The 19,322-nt window shown below is 46.4% G+C and overlaps 1 protein-coding gene across 2 annotated transcripts in view; it reads left to right on the plus strand.

Moving 5' to 3' along the window:
• Positions 1 to 19,322, plus strand: part of EPS15L1 (epidermal growth factor receptor pathway substrate 15 like 1) — a 284,608-nt gene that overhangs the window by 262,597 nt on the left and 2,689 nt on the right. For both annotated transcript variants that reach the window (XM_078671329.1, XM_078671330.1), the window contains one exon: positions 15,399 to 15,519. In XM_078671329.1, the coding sequence (XP_078527455.1) occupies positions 15,399 to 15,519 (121 nt within the window). The remainder of the gene's footprint in view (positions 1 to 15,398; positions 15,520 to 19,322) is intronic.

The following is a 19,322-nucleotide window of genomic DNA, read 5'->3' on the forward strand; positions in this document are numbered from 1 at the left end:
TGCATCTCAGTCAAAGAGGTGGGAGGACAAATTTGGTTTGATCTAAAAATGTGTAGCTTTTCCCATTTATGTGCTGTAGAAATGTATGTTCTCTACTACAGTTAGAACTGGTGAACATATTTATACCAAACATGCCATGACAATAGAGCTTTAATCTACATATGACATTTTTGTGGGTTGCTGCAAATCCCTACTGTAGTGTTTTTGAGATATTTGACTTGGAAAAAAAACATCAGGTGAACATCTAATGATTAATGTGTATATAGGGACTGGTAATTACTTGTGTTTTCATCAAAAATCCAAGGTTAATATTGAGTTTAAGTGTTTGCAGATACAGGACATTTCGGTATCTGCAACTCCGGATCAGATCTGTGGGTAACTGTAATCTGATTGGCTGGCCGTGGCAAGAAAAATGTTGTTGCATTCGCCATTTCTCGATGCCGGGGATAGATGACTAGGCATTTAACCTATGCTACTGAAACATAAACTGTGGGCCATAAAAGAGAGCGCAAGAGCATTGATTCACCTCAAGATAATGTCACTGGATTAACAAGGGGCAAATCATTCCATCTAAAAAACACTACGCTATCTGCGGATCCACACAAAGAACCAATGGATGTCCACAGCCGCCATTTTGAAATACACTAGCGAAAATAATAGTGTTTTTGGTACCTTATTAAACATGTGTGGGTGGCAGTTGTTAGAATCCTCCAACCTAAGAGATTATGCGATCGGGATATTACAGAAATGCAGATCCTACCCCCTCCCCCTGCCAGTCCCTTCCTAAATAAGACTATGATGTGTCTTTCAAGATTTGCAATTTCAAAGAGGAACTCTGGGATCCTGTCCTGACTCGCTGGGGCGGTGAATCCAAGAATTGAAGCCAGACATAATCTTGGATATGCTGATGCAACATGGTCTGGGCAAAGGACATGGCATCCAATTTGTCAATTGTCATGGACCACTCAATGAAGGAGTGACATCAGAGTAGAACAGGAAATGCTGTCACTACATCACAGCAGAAAAGGTGCAAATCAGATTGCTGCATTTATAGTTGGGAGAAAGTATATGAAAACAATCTGGTAGTCGATAAGACATTATAGTATGGAACAAGGCACCTTTTTAAAAGTCTCATTCACATTTAAACTTCTGTGGCTTGACCACAAAGCATGTTGATTGTTTGGACCTGTTTACCACTGCATCTTTTCATGCAGTTCTCCCTGAAAAAAAAGTACAAAAGTGTCCGATCGCTAACACAGTCACAGCAGGTAAATGCTGGGCTTCCACAGGATCGAGACGACTCCACGTTAAAGGCCCACAACACCTCGCCTCCCTCAACCTAGAGGTAGCGTTCCAAGCATTAATCCTAAATTAAGGCCAAGCAGCAAATCATGCCTCTTCCCAAACATTTGGCTTGTCACTGTCACCATCTCCCTGCTACCAAGTTACACCACGTCCTGATTATCACCTTCAGCCATCCTGTTTTTTTTTTTTTACTAACCTATTGCATTCTGCGGCTTCAAGATACATATTTTCAGTTATGCTTACCTACAGTCAAGTCCCAGAAGGGACATCATTCGAATTGAGGAAATGTGGCTCCAGTGCCCACAAGACCCACTAGGCCCTGTGTGGTGTGGGCAGGAGGCGCGTTGCAGTTATTCATATCTGCAAAAGATGACAAAACCTCCTTGAGATGTATCAGCAGGACCCACATGCATGTAATATGTGATCCATTTTTTAAAACATTTTCTTTCCTAATATATATTGGTTTCAAAATTAGTGACTCATTGCAGCATTTGCAATACTCTAAAAATACCAAAAATAAGTAAAAATAAGTGACAGTCAGTTTGTGGTGTGTGTGACTTATACCTAAACTTGCTCTCTTGAACTTCCCTTCCCTTCATTGCAAATACCAAATTCTGCTTTGTGACTTTATTTCTTTTTACTCTCCTACCTATTGTTCTAATTTGCCACGTCTGGGGGAAGGACTCCCAAATTTCAATTAGTAAAAGTAAATTTAAATTCTGCTTTAGTTGCTATCTCAATTTGACAGTAAAAGGTGAATTGTGCAAGAGAAGAGTATTGCTGCATGTGTCTGTGGGTGACATTGCTGTAAGAGTCCCAAGAGGGTAAGATTAGTGACAGTGCTTTTTAGTGAATTCAACATACTCCAGGAGCTCCTCTGCATGTGGTTTTGTACTAATATGTGTAAATATTGAGTGTATTTTTGTCTCCCCTTGACGTCACTCATTCTTAGTTGCACGCCATCTCCTTTAGTTGGATCATCCCCCATTCTTAAAATACATTCACACAAGTGCTGTTTTTACTTTCCCACAGTCCTCCCCTCCTTGTGTGCAGCGGGAATGTGGTTATGTAGCATATTTAAGGTTGGAATGTGGTTTGACAGGATGCCTAATAAACAACTCTATTCTTCTGCTAGAAAGAATCTGTCTGCGATTTCATTGGCTTTCGTAGCCCACATGCGCAGTAGACAATGCTTACATTTGACCAGAATAACACTGTCTAAATTGAATGTTCTTTGACTGAAAGTCTTGCTGAGATAAATATTTATTAGCAGTTTTTCCTTCATCTTCCCACTATTTAGGATGCAGTTTAACAAATCAAACACGTTTCTAATGTTTACTATCGACCTTCTTCAGGACCTATTGTGTGAATTGACCAGCTCTTTCATAGATAGGTTGATGGAACCACCAACTATTTTGGACACTGTTTTATATACCCACCTATTAAACCAGAGACTGTTCTTTGGACCCACCACCTATTCCAGGCACCATTCTCTACACCCGCAAGCTCTGCTGAACACCGTTCTTTTCCCTAACCATCTCTGCTGGATAGTTCTATGCACTTACAACCTCTGCCGCAAACTAATCTGTGCTCCCCGTCTCTTCACCCCCTTTAGTCTCTAATAAAAACCTGACCCCCTGAGTTTGACTTCTTTGGGGACACCCAAGTGGTGATCGCCTTGTGCCGATAATACATGAGCCTAAACCAAATGCTCCCAAGACACCACATCATTGTCTGACCAGCTGAAAGTGCTTGTCAAGGCTTGGATGCGAGATAACTATCTCCATTTAAACAATTCTAAGTTTGAACTCTTTGTTTTTATCAGACTAGATTTGCCACTCTTACCTTCCATGTACTTCAGGCAGCATTTGCCTGCTTCCTGTACGGTGCGATTCATAGGCTTCGGCCGCCTGGATGAGCTTTTAGACAATTGCAACCATCAAACCCTTAGTGAGGACGGTCCTGCCTCTGTTTACCGTCTCTTAAGGTGCATTTGTGGTGGCAGAAGCTGTCAGTTTCAGAATTGACTATTGCAGCTCTCTGTACTCTGGTCATTCTGTCTTCCAGATTCTATGCCTGTAAAGGTTCACGATGCCACCATCTAGAGTCATGTCTGGGGAGGAGACATTACATCAGTCTGTCTACTCTAGATGCACCCTTACTAGCTCCTCTTCGAAATCAGATACTCTTTAAACTAGGCTGTGTTCATGTGTCTGCCACCTCAGCTGGTTGCTGATTCTTGTGTGTGCCTACCCCTTCTGGGTGGTACTTCTTGTACCCTCCAACTCTGCTGGGGGCCGCTTTGATGTCCTGCCATCTCTTCTGCGAGCTGCTCCTTGTATCTGGCACCATCTCTGGGGGTTGCTTTGTGTTTGGGTGATCTTATGGGGGCTGCCTGTTGCATTTGCCACCTGTGCTGGGGGGCTCTTTGTATCTCCTGTCTCTGAGGGTGTCTCCATGTGTATGCCACCCCTGGAAGGGCCTCAGCATATATGCCCATCTTCTGGGGTTGCCTCTTGTGTGTGCCACCACTATTGTAACTACTCCTTGTATCTAGCACCTCTTCTGGGGATGCTGCTTGTGTTTGGGGCCTCTAATGCGGCTTCCCCTTGTATTTGCCTCTTACTCGAGGTGTGCTTCTGGCATTTGCCACCTCCGCTAGCGGATTTTCTTCCTCGTTTCTCCTGCTTCTGCTTTTCCGTGTATCTGCGTCCTCTCCTAGGAGCTTCCACTTGTATGCACCTCTTTTGAGGGCTGGCCCTTGTGTGCACCTCTTCTGGGGGTATATGCCACCACTGCTGGGGCTACTTTGTGTTTTGACACCTTTTAAAGGGGTTGCTTGTTCATGCCACATCTTCAGGGGGCTGCCCCCCCGTTTGCACCTCTTCTGTGGCTGCTCCTGTGGAACCAAACTTCTTAGCTTTATTCATAGTAGGAAGAAGGCATCCTTTAATGCTAGAGGATGGGTCTATAACGCCATGGAAACATACACTATGTGGAAGAACGACGAACCATTGGTCACTCCGTTTGTACACTGGAAGCCGTATGACTTTGTTAAGTCAGCTATTGATGACGCTGATCCCCTTCTTTAATCCCGAAGTCCCATTTCCAACAGACACAATACTTTGCAAAAAACTCGACTAGAGCTTGGTGGCCATTGCAACAAATCTGTCTGCTGCGTCCTATTTGTGTTTTTACACTGTAACCAAAGAAGCCCCATCATGAATCCCGCATGGTGTCCCAAATACCACCAAGTGCAAAAAGACCACGTAACGGGCATCTCTCATTTGTTTATCAATGGAACCTAAAATTAATTGAATGTATTTCTATCATTGAGTAGTGTGCACATAGATAAAGCACTCTATATGTTTTTTAGGGGTGGGCGGAACGAGCTGAGTTTCACTCCGTGGAATTCTGCTGAGTTACATGAAAACACTGCGAGATTCTGTGGAGGTTCTGTGAACGGGGGATTTAGGCACATTGCAGGGCTCTTGCTGATTTTTGCACCTGGAGCTGGTTCCGTGCTGACACATCTGCGCGGACTGCACTGTGCAACGCCCCAGAGGACGCTGCTTTTCCAGTTGATGTTGCTGCCGCTTGAATAGACTTTCTCCTTAAGTGGCAGCTTTCTGACCCTGAACGGTTGCAACTGTCCACTTTTCGGAAGTCTCTCCGAGTGCCCTCATAGCAGCCAAAAATTGCGCTAGGGGATGCCAAATCTCACTCGTCAACTTACTGTTGGTGAACTGCACGCGGGTAAAAACCTGCCACACGCGGTTTGCGGAATTTGTTCAAAGCTCAGGGTTACTCGTGGAGTGCAATGTATCAACCACCCACACCTCTTTTTTTTTTAAAACAAAAAACAATGTCTGCATCGCAGCCAGGACTCCTCTTTTTTTTAAAATAAAAAAAAAACTATTAAAATCCCTGCTTCTGGATTCTCCAGCAACCCAAGGAGAGGATTTGGTTTTCACGCCCAGCCTGGTGAAATCTACCTCCCAAGAGAAGTGGAGCATCTTAAATTTAAGTTATGACTTGAGGCACATTTAGTTAATAATTTAACAATTTTCGCTCTTACCCTTCACTGCTTTTTAGGTCGAGCGATGGTGACCCATGCCAAGACATGGTCAATCCACGGTGGATCACTTTGTAAATTATACACTCACCGTTGGACAGTTCTGGCGCTAAATCTAGCTCCCTTTCAATGCTACACCAACAATGGACTTTTTGTTGCATTTTAGCAGATGCATACGAGCCTATGGCTACAAATGCTGGGTCTCTGTGACACTTTCCTCTTTGGTATTAAATGAGCAAAAGACAATTTTGCTCATCATGGTAGGCTCGGTGGAGGTGAAATATGATGCTTTCAACATGTGTAGCCCCAAAACCAAATGTTTTCCGCTGACAAGGTTTTTAACGCGGCTGCGTTAATTGTGGTAGCTCCCTCGTTTTCCTATCTTTGTTAATTTTTTGTTTTCCTTACCCCTTGTTCTTATTAGGAGCCCCCTTACTGCGCATAATTTTGTGATCTCACCGCCATTTGGGCGGATCCGGTTCCCGGGGCAGTTGTGTTGTGGGCGCCATCTTGGGTGAGGGCACGGACCATCGGAAGCGCCATTTTGAGCGTGGTAGCGCTCTGGCAGCTTCACGGGACGCCTACTTAAGGCGGTCCCTGGACATTTGGCTTTCCTGACAAGGTTTTTAACGCGGCTGCGTTAATTGTGGTAGCGCTTGCGCTCGTTTTTAATTCTCCCTCGTTTTCCTATCTTTGTTAATTTTTTGTTTTCCTTACCCCTTGTTCTTATTAGGAGCCCCCTTACTGCACATAATTTTGTGATCTCACCGCCATTTGGGCGGATCCGGTTCCCGGGGCAGTTGTGTTGTGGGCGCCATCTTGGGTGAGGGTACGGACCATCGGAAGCGCCATTTTGAGCGTGGTAGCGCTCTGGCAGCTTCGCGGGACGCCTACTTAAGGCGGTCCCTGGACATTTGGCTTTCCTGACAAGGTTTTTAACGCGGCTGCGTTAATTGTGGTAGCGCTTGCGCTCGTTTTTAATTCTCCCTCGTTTTCCTATCTTTGTTAATTTTTTGTTTTCCTTACCCCTTGTTCTTATTAGGAGCCCCCTTACTGCACATAATTTTGTGATCTCACCGCCATTTGGGCGGATCCGGTTCCTGGGGCAGTTGTGTTGTGGGCGCCATCTTGGGTGAGGGCACGGACCATCGGAAGCGCCATTTTGAGCGTGGTAGCGCTCTGGCAGCTTCGCGGGACGCCTACTTAAGGCGGTCCCTGGACATTTGGCTTTCCTGACAAGGTTTTTAACGCGGCTGCGTTAATTGTGGTAGCGCTTGCGCTCGTTTTTAATTCTCCCTCGTTTTCCTATCTTTGTTAATTTTTTGTTTTCCTTACCCCTTGTTCTTATTAGGAGCCCCCTTACTGCACATAATTTTGTGATCTCACCGCCATTTGGGCGGATCCGGTTCCCGGGGCAGTTGTGTTGTGGGCGCCATCTTGGGTGAGGGCACGGACCATCGGAAGCGCCATTTTGAGCGTGGTAGCGCTCTGGCAGCTTCGCGGGACGCCTACTTAAGGCGGTCCCTGGACATTTGGCTTTCCTGACAAGGTTTTTAACGCGGCTGCGTTAATTGTGGTAGCGCTTGCGCTCGTTTTTAATTCTCCCTCGTTTTCCTATCTTTGTTAATTTTTTGTTTTCCTTACCCCTTGTTCTTATTAGGAGCCCCCTTACTGCACATAATTTTGTGATCTCACCGCCATTTGGGCGGATCCGGTTCCCGGGGCAGTTGTGTTGTGGGCGCCATCTTGGGTGAGGGCACGGACCATCGGAAGCGCCATTTTGAGCGTGGTAGCGTTCTGGCAGCTTCGCGGGACGCCTACTTAAGGCGGTCCCTGGACATTTGGCTTTCCTGACAAGGTTTTTAACGAGGCTGCGTTAATTGTGGTAGCGCTTGCGCTCGTTTTTAATTCTCCCTCGTTTTCCTATCTTTGTTAATTTTTTGTTTTCCTTACCCCTTGTTCTTATTAGGAGCCCCCTTACTGCACATAATTTTGTGATCTCACCGCCATTTGGGCGGATCCGGTTCCCGGGGCAGTTGTGTTGTGGGCGCCATCTTGGGTGAGGGCACGGACCATCGGAAGCGCCATTTTGAGCGTGGTAGCGCTCTGGCAGCTTCGCGGGACGCCTACTTAAGGCGGTCCCTGGACATTTGGCTTTCCTGACAAGGTTTTTAACGCGGCTGCGTTAATTGTGGTAGCGCTTGCGCTCGTTTTTAATTCTCCCTCGTTTTCCTATCTTTGTTAATTTTTTGTTTTCCTTACCCCTTGTTCTTATTAGGAGCCCCCTTACTGCACATAATTTTGTGATCTCACCGCCATTTGGGCGGATCCGGTTCCTGGGGCAGTTGTGTTGTGGGCGCCATCTTGGGTGAGGGCACGGACCATCGGAAGCGCCATTTTGAGCGTGGTAGCGCTCTGGCAGCTTCGCGGGACACCTACTTAAAGTCGCTCCCCCCGCGCAGCGGGACGCGCAGTTGGGGCGCCGTCGCGTTGCCGGAGTCGTGCCTGAGTCCTGCCCGTCTGCGCCCGTCCGCGCTAAGGACGCGCGGGGCGCAGCGGGCTAGTTGACCATTTGAGGTTAGTTCCTTTTGTGTACCGTGATGCTCACCTACTCTAGAGAGAGTCTTTGGTCTATTGGGCAGACCGTCCCAAGGTGTGACCTAGCACCGATTCATCCTCTGCGTGGCCCTTACCATTGTGCCTGCAAGAGATGGATGCTCAACTCCCCTGTGCCTATTCGCCAGAGGGATATTATATCTGTCCCTCGGAGCAATTGCCCCGTGCGTATGCTTCGGGTGTTGAATCTGAATGCTAGGTCTGTGGTGAAACACCACCAAGCTATCCATGACCTTATTAAGGACGAATCTCCCGATATATTTGCGATCACGGAAACTTGGCTTCAGGAGGCTGATGTGGCCATTATCAACTTGGTCTGTCCCCCTGAGTATTCTATTTACATCTTGAACCGGCCTACTAGAGGTGGTGGCATTGCCCTTATAGTTAGGTCCTGTTTTACCTGTATTTGGAATGGCCTTAACATCGCGGGTTGTGAAAGTGCCTCTTTTAAGATCTCGATCAGCCCCCAGTTTACGTTTTCTGGGATGGTTGTCTACCGACCCTCGGGTAGCGATGTAGTGTTCAGAGAAGCCTTCCCAGACGCCGTTAGTGCGTTAGTGATGGGCTGTGCCAATTTTTCCATCTTGGGCGATCTGAACCTTCACTTCGATAATCAGACCATCCCGGTGGTTAGTAATATCTTAGCTGATCTAGAGGCCCTCCAGCTATCCCAACAGGTATCTCAGCCTACCCATGTTGGGGGCCACATTTTAGACCCCTTTTTTACAAACGTAGCTGGAGCCAGTGTCCTGTCCATCTCTCCACTAGGGTGGACGGATCACTTCTTGGTGTCCATTCGGTACCCTTTGCCGGAGACCCCTTCCATTCCATCTGTTAGACGGGTCCCTAGGCGGCACTGGAGTAAGCTCAGGTTGGAGGACCTGCATCGGATCCTGGTGGAAGAGCCGTTAGGCCCTTTGGACAATGTGGAAACGGGCTATGAACAGTTCTGCAGGTGGATTTCTAGAGTGCTGGACTCTTTGATTCCCATCACTCTGAGTAAATTGAGCTCTAGAGAGTCGAGTCCCTGGTACGACAGTGCCTTACGCGCTCTGAAGGGTACTTGTAGACGGGCGGAAAGGGCATGGCGGAAGGCCTATGCGGCCGATAAGAAAGCCGCTTATGTGGCCTCCGTTAAGCTCTACCATCGAGCCATCTGTAGAGCCCGCGCGGCGTTCTACGCCCTGGAATTCCGCAATAGTCCGAACCCATCAAAAACCATCCTCAAAGTGGTGAAAGATCTTTTGGCAAAAAGGACTTCCTCCCTGCCAACGGGTTCCATCTCCCACTGTGAGGCTCTGGCATCCTTTTTTTTGGAGAAGGTCCAGGTTATTTACCAGGCCTTCCCTAATACTGGGCCAGCTCTGGGAGGCACTGACTGTGCCCAAGGACATACCATCTTGCACTCTTTCCCACCATTACTACCTGAGGGGTTTAACAAACTGGCCCAGCAAATTAAATCTGGCTCCCCTTCGGATCCTTTGAGACCTGCTTTTTTCAGAGACCAGTCTTTTCTGGGACGCTCTACGGTGTGTTCCCTAGTCAATCTTTCGCTGGCCTCTGGTATAGTACCAACCAAATGGAAGCAGGCGGTGGTTTCTCCGATCCTGAAGAAGTCCTCTTTGGATCCTTTGAAACCTGAGAACTACCGCCCTATTTCATTACTCCCCTGGCCGGCGAAAGTCACGGAGGCCCATGTTAATCTGGCCCTTTCAGACCACCTTACTCGGGCCAATGTTCTGGACCCCACGCAGAACGGCTTCTGTGCTGGTCACAGCACGGAGACGGCCCTCCTTGCTATGGTGGAGCATTTGCGTGCGGTGTTGGATGCGGGTCAGACGGCGGCGCTTGTATTATTAGACCTCAGCGCCGCCTTTGACACCGTCTCTCATCGCATTCTGCTGCACCGGCTGGAGGAGATTGGCATCGGGGGGCCTGCTCTGCAGTGGTTCAGCTCCTTTCTTGACAACCGCTCTTTCTGCGTGGCCATTCCACCTTATCAGTTCAAATTCCATCCTCTGGCCATGGGGGTTCCGCAGGGCTCCTCGCTGAGTCCCACGTTATTCAACCTTTACGTGAGACCGCTGGCTGAGGTCGTCAAGCAGTGGGGCCTGACTATGGTTTCATATGCTGACGACACTCAGCTGGCGGTTACTCTCAGCGGGGATGCGGATCTGGATGCCCCTAGGTTTCAGAGTGGACTGAAGGCACTGGCCAGCTGGATGACTGCGAATTGTCTCCAGCTTAATGCCAGTAAGACAGAGATCATGGTTGTCGGTAAGCGAGCGGAGCTCTGGGGAGATAGGTGGTGGCCATCGGAGCTAGGGCCATCTCCGACTCCGGTCTCTGAATTGAAAAATCTGGGAGTTTGGCTAGATTCTAGCCTTAACTTTGTTGGCCATACAAAGAAAACTGCGGCCTGCTGCTTCGGTGTGCTGGGGGGCTTAAGACCTGTTCTTAAATTTTTTGATGCCCCGACCAGGCAGCTGGTGATTCAGGCGACGGTTATCTCCCGGCTTGATTACGCCAGCTCTCTCCTGGTGGGGGCTAATCAGGCTGAAATTACTCGCCTGCAGCGTGTCCAAAATGCTGCCGCTAGAGCTATAGTCTGCTTGCCTAGATTCTGCTCTGTTTCTAACGTCCTTCGCTCCCTGCATTGGTTGCCGGTGAGGATGAGAATCCAGTTTAAGGTTTTATGTTTGGCCTTCAAAATTCTGAAGGGCACTGCCCCCCAGATCCTGACCAATCTTTTATCTTTGTATGTTCCGTCTCGCTCTCTCCGATCTTTGGGCCAGGCTCTCGCCATAGTTCCCCGGTTTAAGCTTTGTCGTGCCGGTGGCCGTTCCTTTCGAGTGAGAGCTGCGGCTATCTGGAACTCTCTACCGGTTGAGATCCGTTTGTTGGAGGATCTTCTACAGTTTCATAGGGCCATCAAAACCCTTTTATTTTAACTTTGTCCATAGCTGTTCCTCTGCTCCTGTTGTTAGCGGTTGTTGTGTTTTACCTTGTCACGCGCCAGGACGCTCCTTTGCTGGAGCAGCTGTGCGCACGATAAATACCTATAACATAACATAACAACATAGAGAGAGGTCCTGTTAACACGCAGATGAAGTAACTAACCCTTAAACAAACCTTGCTCCTTCCGAATTTGTCCACAACAAAAGATGATCCAACCTAGAAGTAAATTTGGGCTTGAACAGCAGGCCAGAAACTCTGTTTCACCAGTGGTTTATCACAGCTGTGTCCGATGTTTGAGTAACTCTGCCCCAGTTGCATCAATCTATTGATTGCACCCGTGTGTCACTCAGTCACGGCTACATTCCTGTCCGTTATTGGATGCAAATGCTTGATATTGGTAAACAGTTTGACTTTTGTGCAAGACAAATATATTTTACTTGGGTAATTCCTCTGTAAATATTTAATTGAATGTAGTTGCTGTTTCGACATCCATAACGCAAACTGCTTCAATGATATTTTAAGAAAAAAAAATAGGCAACATTCATCTCACTGTACAGTAGGTTTGAAACATATACAACCCTCTTCTCTCTCTCACGAATACATCTGTTGCAAACCTCCGTAAAGGAATTATCACCCTAGAATCAATCAGAAAGCAGAAGTTGTGGTTCTCAAAATTTGCATTGCGCAACGCCTGCTTAGGGAGAAGATGTGGTCTAGTTGTCAAGTAGTTTACTTTGAAATTAGGTGACCAGAGCTCTCGTTGCAGCCTTGTGTCGTGACCAAAAATGTGTGCTGTGGGATAAATCACATTCTCGGTCTCTTTGCCCCAGTTCACTCATCTGATTGAAAGTGTAACATATAGGGCTTTTAACAAAAACATAATTAATGTTACTTGAATAGTGCCTGCTGGTGCAATTTTATATTTTATAACAATATAAATAACGGGTTATCCCAGTTTAACAATGTTCAGGTAATTGACAGGAGAAGGACCAAAGGTTGAGAGGCAGTCCGCATTCATCTGCAGGTTATCGCGGATCTCATCACCATATCTAAAAATAATTTCTTAGACTGTCTTATATATATCTAAAAACAGGATATTTATATTTATTTCTTAACTCCAGTGGTTCTAAGTAAATCATGTGCTTTGCATATACCATCAACAGAACCACACACACTCTGTGGTGCGACAGCGGGTGGTAGTCTAAATCATGTGCAAACACAAAAATCTCAGGGGTAGCGTGTACCAATTTATATCGGATTCTGCAGAAATGATGTGGCTCTTCCCTTTATGAACTGATCACCCTCAGCGTTGTATCCACAAGCGCGAGATTGCTACCAGGAAGATCAGTCAAGGTTTGATTGTGTAAAGCGCCAGCGTAATTTTCTTGAAGGTTTCACATACCACTGCCATCTTCACAATCTGCTCATCTGCAGAAATCATGAATGTGCCTGCCGAAAATTACTTACTGGAAATACTGCACTCGCAGAGGTCTAGAAACGAAATATTCCTCTACGATTCCTGTCCAGAGCATTAGACACAGCAAGAAGGCCAGTCCTGGGAAAAAGTCGACTGCCTCAGAACGATGGATCCCAGGAGTTGATCCAGAATCTCATAAGGACACAAGATTGAGATAATACACTTAACATATCTTCCTTCCTGTTGCAGTCTCTCTTAATAACGGAAATATATAAAAAAATAAAGCATTGCAACTAAGAAACACTCAATGGAATTCTTGGCACCATGAGTATTGTTGTGACTAGTAACAGAAGGGAATTCCCCCAGTACATCATGGAATTACTCCATATTGAATTCTAATTTAATAACACAATCTCAGAGACTCGCCCAGGTGTCACACCCAAAATTTTACATCTTGTAAAGTACCAGAAAGAATACTTTTGAAGTTGGCAATAAACCTCTACATCTAATTCGCATGGAGCTTCCTTCTTGCCCTTTGTATGTTCAGGCACTTCTCTGGAACTCAAGAACTCCAAGAAGAACTGCCGAGCCCTCGAGAGAACCTGGCGCAGAGACCCAACTCCGGACAACATGGCGGCCCTCAAGCTCGCCACCCGAAAGCACCACCAACTCATCCGCGCCACCAAGAAAACCGCATTCAAAGAACGACTGGACAACAACGCACACAACAGCAAGGAACTCTTCAACATCGTCAAAGAGCTCTCCAACCCCAACGCCGGAAACAACGACATCACCCCTTCGCAAGACCTCTGCAACTCCCTCGCCTCCTACTTCCACAACAAGATCGCGGACATACACAACAGCTTCAGCACTCAACCGACGCACGCCACGACCGAACCCCCGCCCCCCACCACCACCCTCCGCGCCTGGACTCCGATCAACACCGAAGACACCATCCGCACGATGAACTCCATCCACTCCGGATCTCCGACCGACCCCTGCCCTCACCACGTCTTCAACAAGGCCGACGCTGTCATCGCACCCCACCTGCGGGACATCATCAACACCTCCTTCAACACCGCTACCTTCCCGGAGAGCTGGAAGCACGCCGAACTCAGCGCCCTACTCAAGAAGCCATCAGCCGACCCCACCGACCTCAAGAACTACCGCCCCATCTCGCTGCTCCCGTTTCCGGCTAAAGTCATCGAGAAGACCGTCAACAAGCAGCTGGCCGCCTTCCTCGAGACGAACGGATCCCTCGACCCCTCGCAGTCTGGCTTCCGGGCAAACCACAGCACCGAGACCGCCCTGATCCCAGCCACCGATGACATCCGTGCCCTGCTCGACAACGGAGAAACAGCGGCCCTCATCCTCCTAAACCTCTCCGCGGCCTTCGACACTGTCTGCCACCGTACCCTAGTACAGCGCCTCAGAAACGTCGGAGTCCAGGAGAAGGCACTGGAGTGGATCACCTCCTTCCTCGCCGGAAGGACACAGAGAGTCCGCCTCCCTCCGTTCAGATCGGAAGCCACCGAAGTCATCTGCGGCGTCCCTCAAGGCTCCTCGCTCAGTCCAACCCTCTTCAACGTCTACATGGGCCCCCTCGCAGACATCGCACGCCAGCACAACCTCAACATCATCTCCTATGCCGACGACACCCAGCTGATCCTCTCCCTCACCAACGACCCCGCCACCGCCAGAGACAACCTACACGAAGGGATGAAAGAGGTGGCCGAATAGATGAAGAACAGCCGCCTGAAACTGAACTCGGACAAGACGGAAGTCCTCATCCTGGGATCCTCACCCTCCGCCTGGGACGACTCCTGGTGGCCCCCCGCCCTAGGCAGCGCACCCAAACCAACAGACCACGCACGCAACCTGGGCTTCATCCTGGACTCCTCCCTCTCCATGACCAGACAAGTCAACGCCGTCTCCTTGTCGTGTTTCAACATCCTGCGCATGCTACGCAAGATCTTCCGGTGGATCCCCACCGAGACCAGGAAGACGGTCACCCAGGCCCTCGTCACCAGCCGTCTGGACTACGGCAACTCCCTCTACGCCGGAACCACCGCCAAGCTCCAGAAGAGACTTCAGCGGATCCAGAACGCCTCAGCACGTCTCATCCTGGACATCCCCCGTCGCAGCCACATCTCCGGACACCTGAGAGACCTGCACTGGCTCCCGGTCAACAAGAGAATCACCTTCCGACTCCTCACCCACGCACACAAAGCCCTACACAACCAAGGCCCGGGATACCTCAACAGCCGCCTCAACTTCTACGCCCCCAAACGCCAGCTTCGATCAAACGGCCACACCCTCGCCGCCGTCCCCCGCATCCGAAGAGCCACCACAGGAGGACGGTCCTTCTCCTACCTCGCCGCCAAGACATGGAACTCCCTCCCGACCCACCTCCGCCTGACCCAGGACCACCTTGCCTTCAGGAAGCAACTCAAGACCTGGCTGTTCGAGCAGTAGCGGACCCCCCCTCCCTAGCGCCTTGAGACCCTCTGGGTGAGTAGTGCGCTATATAAATGCTGTGATTGATTGATTGATTGGTAGTTCCCCGATGGCATCCCTGAAAAGTGCATGCTGTCCCGGGTACACTCTCTTGCACTGTGACAGCATCGGGGGCACTTATGGGACCGTGGCCATGTTCCCCGTCATCTACTGGCTGTGGAGAGGTTGAATGGTGTCTACATGATGCATGTAACATAAGATAAGTTTGAGTATTCAGAAACAGAAAATGAAACTGAGGGAGGAAAAAAATAAACTGAGATTGATTGCTGGGACTTGTACCTGTGCAGATAGGTGCCTTTCTTTCATGCACCTTGAAAGGAAAGGTGAATGCACAGTATCTTTTCAAAGTTGGACCAAGTTATATTGTCTTTGGGTTAAGGTACTTTATGCAAAAATCACCCAGGTGCTTGAGCATATTTGCAAAACCTACAATGCTCCCTCCAGTTAGTAAGCCATGGATTGTAAGTCTATTTTTATTCTCATGTTTTTCCCCTCTGTTTTCTTTTGTAGTTCGGCAATGAGGACCAACAGCTCGCATGGGCGAAACGCGAAAGTGAGAAGGCCGAACAGGAACGGCTAGCGCGGCTGCGGCGACAGGAGCAGGAGGACCTTGCCCTCGCCATTGCACTCAGTAAGCCCAAAATGACATCCTATTAAACATTCAGTTTATATTGTGAACCAGTAGATCTAACATCTGTAGACGAAGAGCTGGGTAGACTTAATAGAGTAAAGCCTCTCGCCCGCGGTGTGCGGTAATACCATCAGTCATGCCTGGTGGATAGCGTGCTGTTTAAAGTGAGCATTTGTGGTCTAGAGTCTTTTGGATTATTTCTGCCCATACTTGCTGTTTCACAAAAGTTTGTCTAACTTTTGTATATGTTTTTATACCCTATTTTTCTTTCTTTTCTCTTTGATCTCTCTTCAGTGCTATTGGAAGTCCTTTCTACAGTGATGAGTCTTCATGTATGATGTTCCACACCTTGCCCTCTCTTTACTTCTTTGCAGACAAACACAGCAAAAAAAAACAATTATTTAAAAATATTTAATTTAAAAACCGAAACCGGTCAGAAAGACCCCTGAATGTAACTACCACCCTTGAACAATGCTAACTTAATTAAAATGGATTGTCCCAATGTTAGGTCCAGCTTCTTATGTCAACACCTATTTGCCCAATTTTATTTGATGGCCTGTTTTCTTAAGAATATCGACATGGAAGTCCCAGTGCACACTTTGACCTGAGTGTCACTCTTTTTCTCCCCAATAGACCTTAGTCTGAATTTTTTAATAGTGCCTGATTTGAGGAAACGGTGTGTACCACACCCATCCAGAACATCTCACATGTAAGATATATATGTTTGACAAATTCTTGTGTTACAAATTCTTGTGTTACAAATTCTTGTGTGTTAGAGACTTTTAAGCACTATTTTTATGCAACTGTCTCGATTTTTTTCAACCTTTGAAATCGATATGTGTGGACTAATTATCTACTCGTCAGTGGCTTCAATTGCAAAACAAATTCTACAATACAATTTAATAAACCTGCATGTAATTCTGATGTGCACGGAGTCAGGCGGGGTTCTGCGGTACTGTGAACTAGATTTTTCTGAAAAACGTAAAGGAGTCCAACGAGACCAAAAATGCTTACTTGAAATATTTCACTGTTGTGTGACTCTGAAATATCAGCTAGCAGGAAGTTGTTGAGATAAGAAAGGTGGTTGTTCAGCAAAACCCACCGCATGTTATCTCAGGTGGGACTTATGTACGCTGGAAATAGATACATATTTTCCGATATGCACGCTCCATTAAAAATAGATTTTTTTGTCTCGCCACTGTTATTTTATTTCAACTTTTGGAACTGGAATTCAGCTGTAGTTCCCCTCCTAAACCAGCTGAACTAAAGCCATTTAGACCTTGGTAGCTTGGTTGAAACAGTGTTGTCCACTGTGAAACTGTTTGTTCCTAATGTTGAGAGTTGAGTTTGCGCAGTCGGAATAAATGAATCGTGGGCAAAATCCCGCACAGAGCCGCATGAAAATTTGCAGTGTAATCTTTGGGCTCAGAAAGACTTCACCATTTCCCTTCATTAACAGTTCTACCAAATTCCACTTTCCCCAACCACACACAGTTCCTGCTGTTCTAAAGAAATTCCTTGGTAGTTTATCTTTCACTATTGTTTATTTTCCTATAAAAGCTACTAAAGATGCACCTTTTGTGGTTGAACTTATCTTTTCTTTTAGCATACACTAAAAAACAAATTATCTTTCACTCTGTCTAATGCTGTCTTAGGCTGTCTTTTGGTTGGATTTCTTCTTCTAAAGTAGCATAAAACACAAACAAAGTGGAAACATAAGTGCATTACAGTTTAGCTTCTTTAATGTGAATTAGCACTGCCCCCTCACCTCATAACTCTGGAAAGAGCAATTAGCATTTTCACAATCTGCATTTTTTAATCAATTAATTTTAAAGTTAAACCTTCTATGAGTCACTCAACCTATTGAAAGGATCTTACTTGAATTTTTGTGAACGAATATCAATTGTGTTCCATTGTTTAGAATTCGTTCTAACATTTGTGTATGATTGGGTGCATTCAGATCACACCTGTTTGAATGTGTTTTTGTGTTGGGAGGGGTGTATTTGCACCTCACCAGTTACATTCACATCTTTGTTGCGGGTCAATAAATGAATAATATGAATACTCTGCCATCTGTAAGTGTGCTGGGCCCAATCTCTGCAGTGCCATCACATGATATGCCACTATTTTGAGAGCGCCACTAGAAGACGGGCCTATATTTCTAAAGCGTCTTAATTTTTTTAATATAATTGACCTAATTATTTTTTAATAACTCCTTAAATAAATAAATTCCTCGGAAATCCACATTTAGTGCAACAGTTGACTTGCTAACAGGCAATAATACACAGACAAATCTAAAGAAAAAATGAAGTTATGCAGACTTACCCCGTTAGTCATTGATCATCAAACTCTGTTGTGCTGTGATCGTTGGTCACATAACAGACATGACATTATAATTACAATGTCAGTGCCTTTAGTTCCATGAGAAATAACTGGCCTAGATTCTTTAAAATGTACATTATAATTACTACATCTAACCTGAACTTGTCTAGTTGAACAGGTTTTAACTCGTGCCTGTCCCATGATTCACCGTAGTCCACTTGTTTCACAACAAAGCCTTAAGTTATCCACAGGTTAGTAGTCTGAGACCTGTAACATGACAAATCTAAATGTAGTAGTCGTTGGGTGAACATAGGTTTTATAGGGGCAGTGTTTCTCATTAGAATTCCAGATTTTAAGATTTGTAGATGTAGTGCAAGGACAGCTTCAGACAGACACATCCAAGGAAGTGCGACTTTGAAAATACCTCCATAATTTAGTTTCCATTGGATTTCGAGATATTCACTTAACACAAATGCCTGAGTTAGACATTTTTTTAATGTTAAATCTACTGATTCAGGAGAGATGTAAATCCTCAATCAGTGACATTTCTACTGGTGGAAATACTGCTGCCAGACTACAGTAACTCCCTTGTAGTAAATACCGATCAACCGCGAGGAAACAGGAGATTTTGCATTACCCTCCTCATCCTAATTGTTCTTAGAAACCTATAGGTCTGATCTCTACTCAGATTATGAACCATATTGTTTCATCTTTTGAACGGAGACCCAGATTAAAATCAATAGGCAAAGTTATCTTAGAACCCCAGTTGGCTGTCTGCTACCTCTGGAGTCTTAACGTCATCAGTGTTCATCTTCCACTTCCCTTTAGCAAAACTAAGGAAAAGTTTTCAGCAAAATAATTCTTAGTTAAAGAACCCCTTCTAATGAAAAGAACATCTTCTACCTGATGTTATTTTTGTAGCCACATAAAGGAAGATGCACGAGACTCAGGATTTAAGGATTCTGTTTCTGACCAGAGGAAGGCGCAAGCTCATTCTCCTGTTTTTTGTTATTAATTCATTTTATTGACATTTGTTCAGTTTTTCTGGCTCATATCATCTTTATTTGGCAATGCATCACAAAAACGAATGATTACAGTGTGCCGTTTACAACTGGGGGAATATTCTAAGTTAAGGAATCTGCGGCTAGACTGTGTCTCTACCAGATACATCGTTACCGAAGGTAAGTAACTCGTTCGACCGTGGGCACTATTGTATCGCAATAGAGGCTCAACCCACATTATCAGATAATGATTCACATTAAGATCCCATAGTGAATCTGCCATGGTCCCCAGATATTGGCATGTTTTGGCTGGCATCCCCTTGTCTGATAGCTAGCGTTTACTAGCCTTGAGAACTGTCTCCATCCCTCGCAGCCATCCACAAACAGATGAGGTGGAGGACGACTTCCAGTATTGTTAGCCTCTTTTAGCAAGGAGGAATCCCAAACCTGGGAGAGTACAGGTGCTGTGTGAGAATTCTG

The sequence above is a fragment of the Lissotriton helveticus genome, chromosome 12, assembly GCF_964261635.1.
Source record: "Lissotriton helveticus chromosome 12, aLisHel1.1, whole genome shotgun sequence".
Classification (NCBI taxonomy): Eukaryota; Metazoa; Chordata; class Amphibia; order Caudata; family Salamandridae; genus Lissotriton; species Lissotriton helveticus.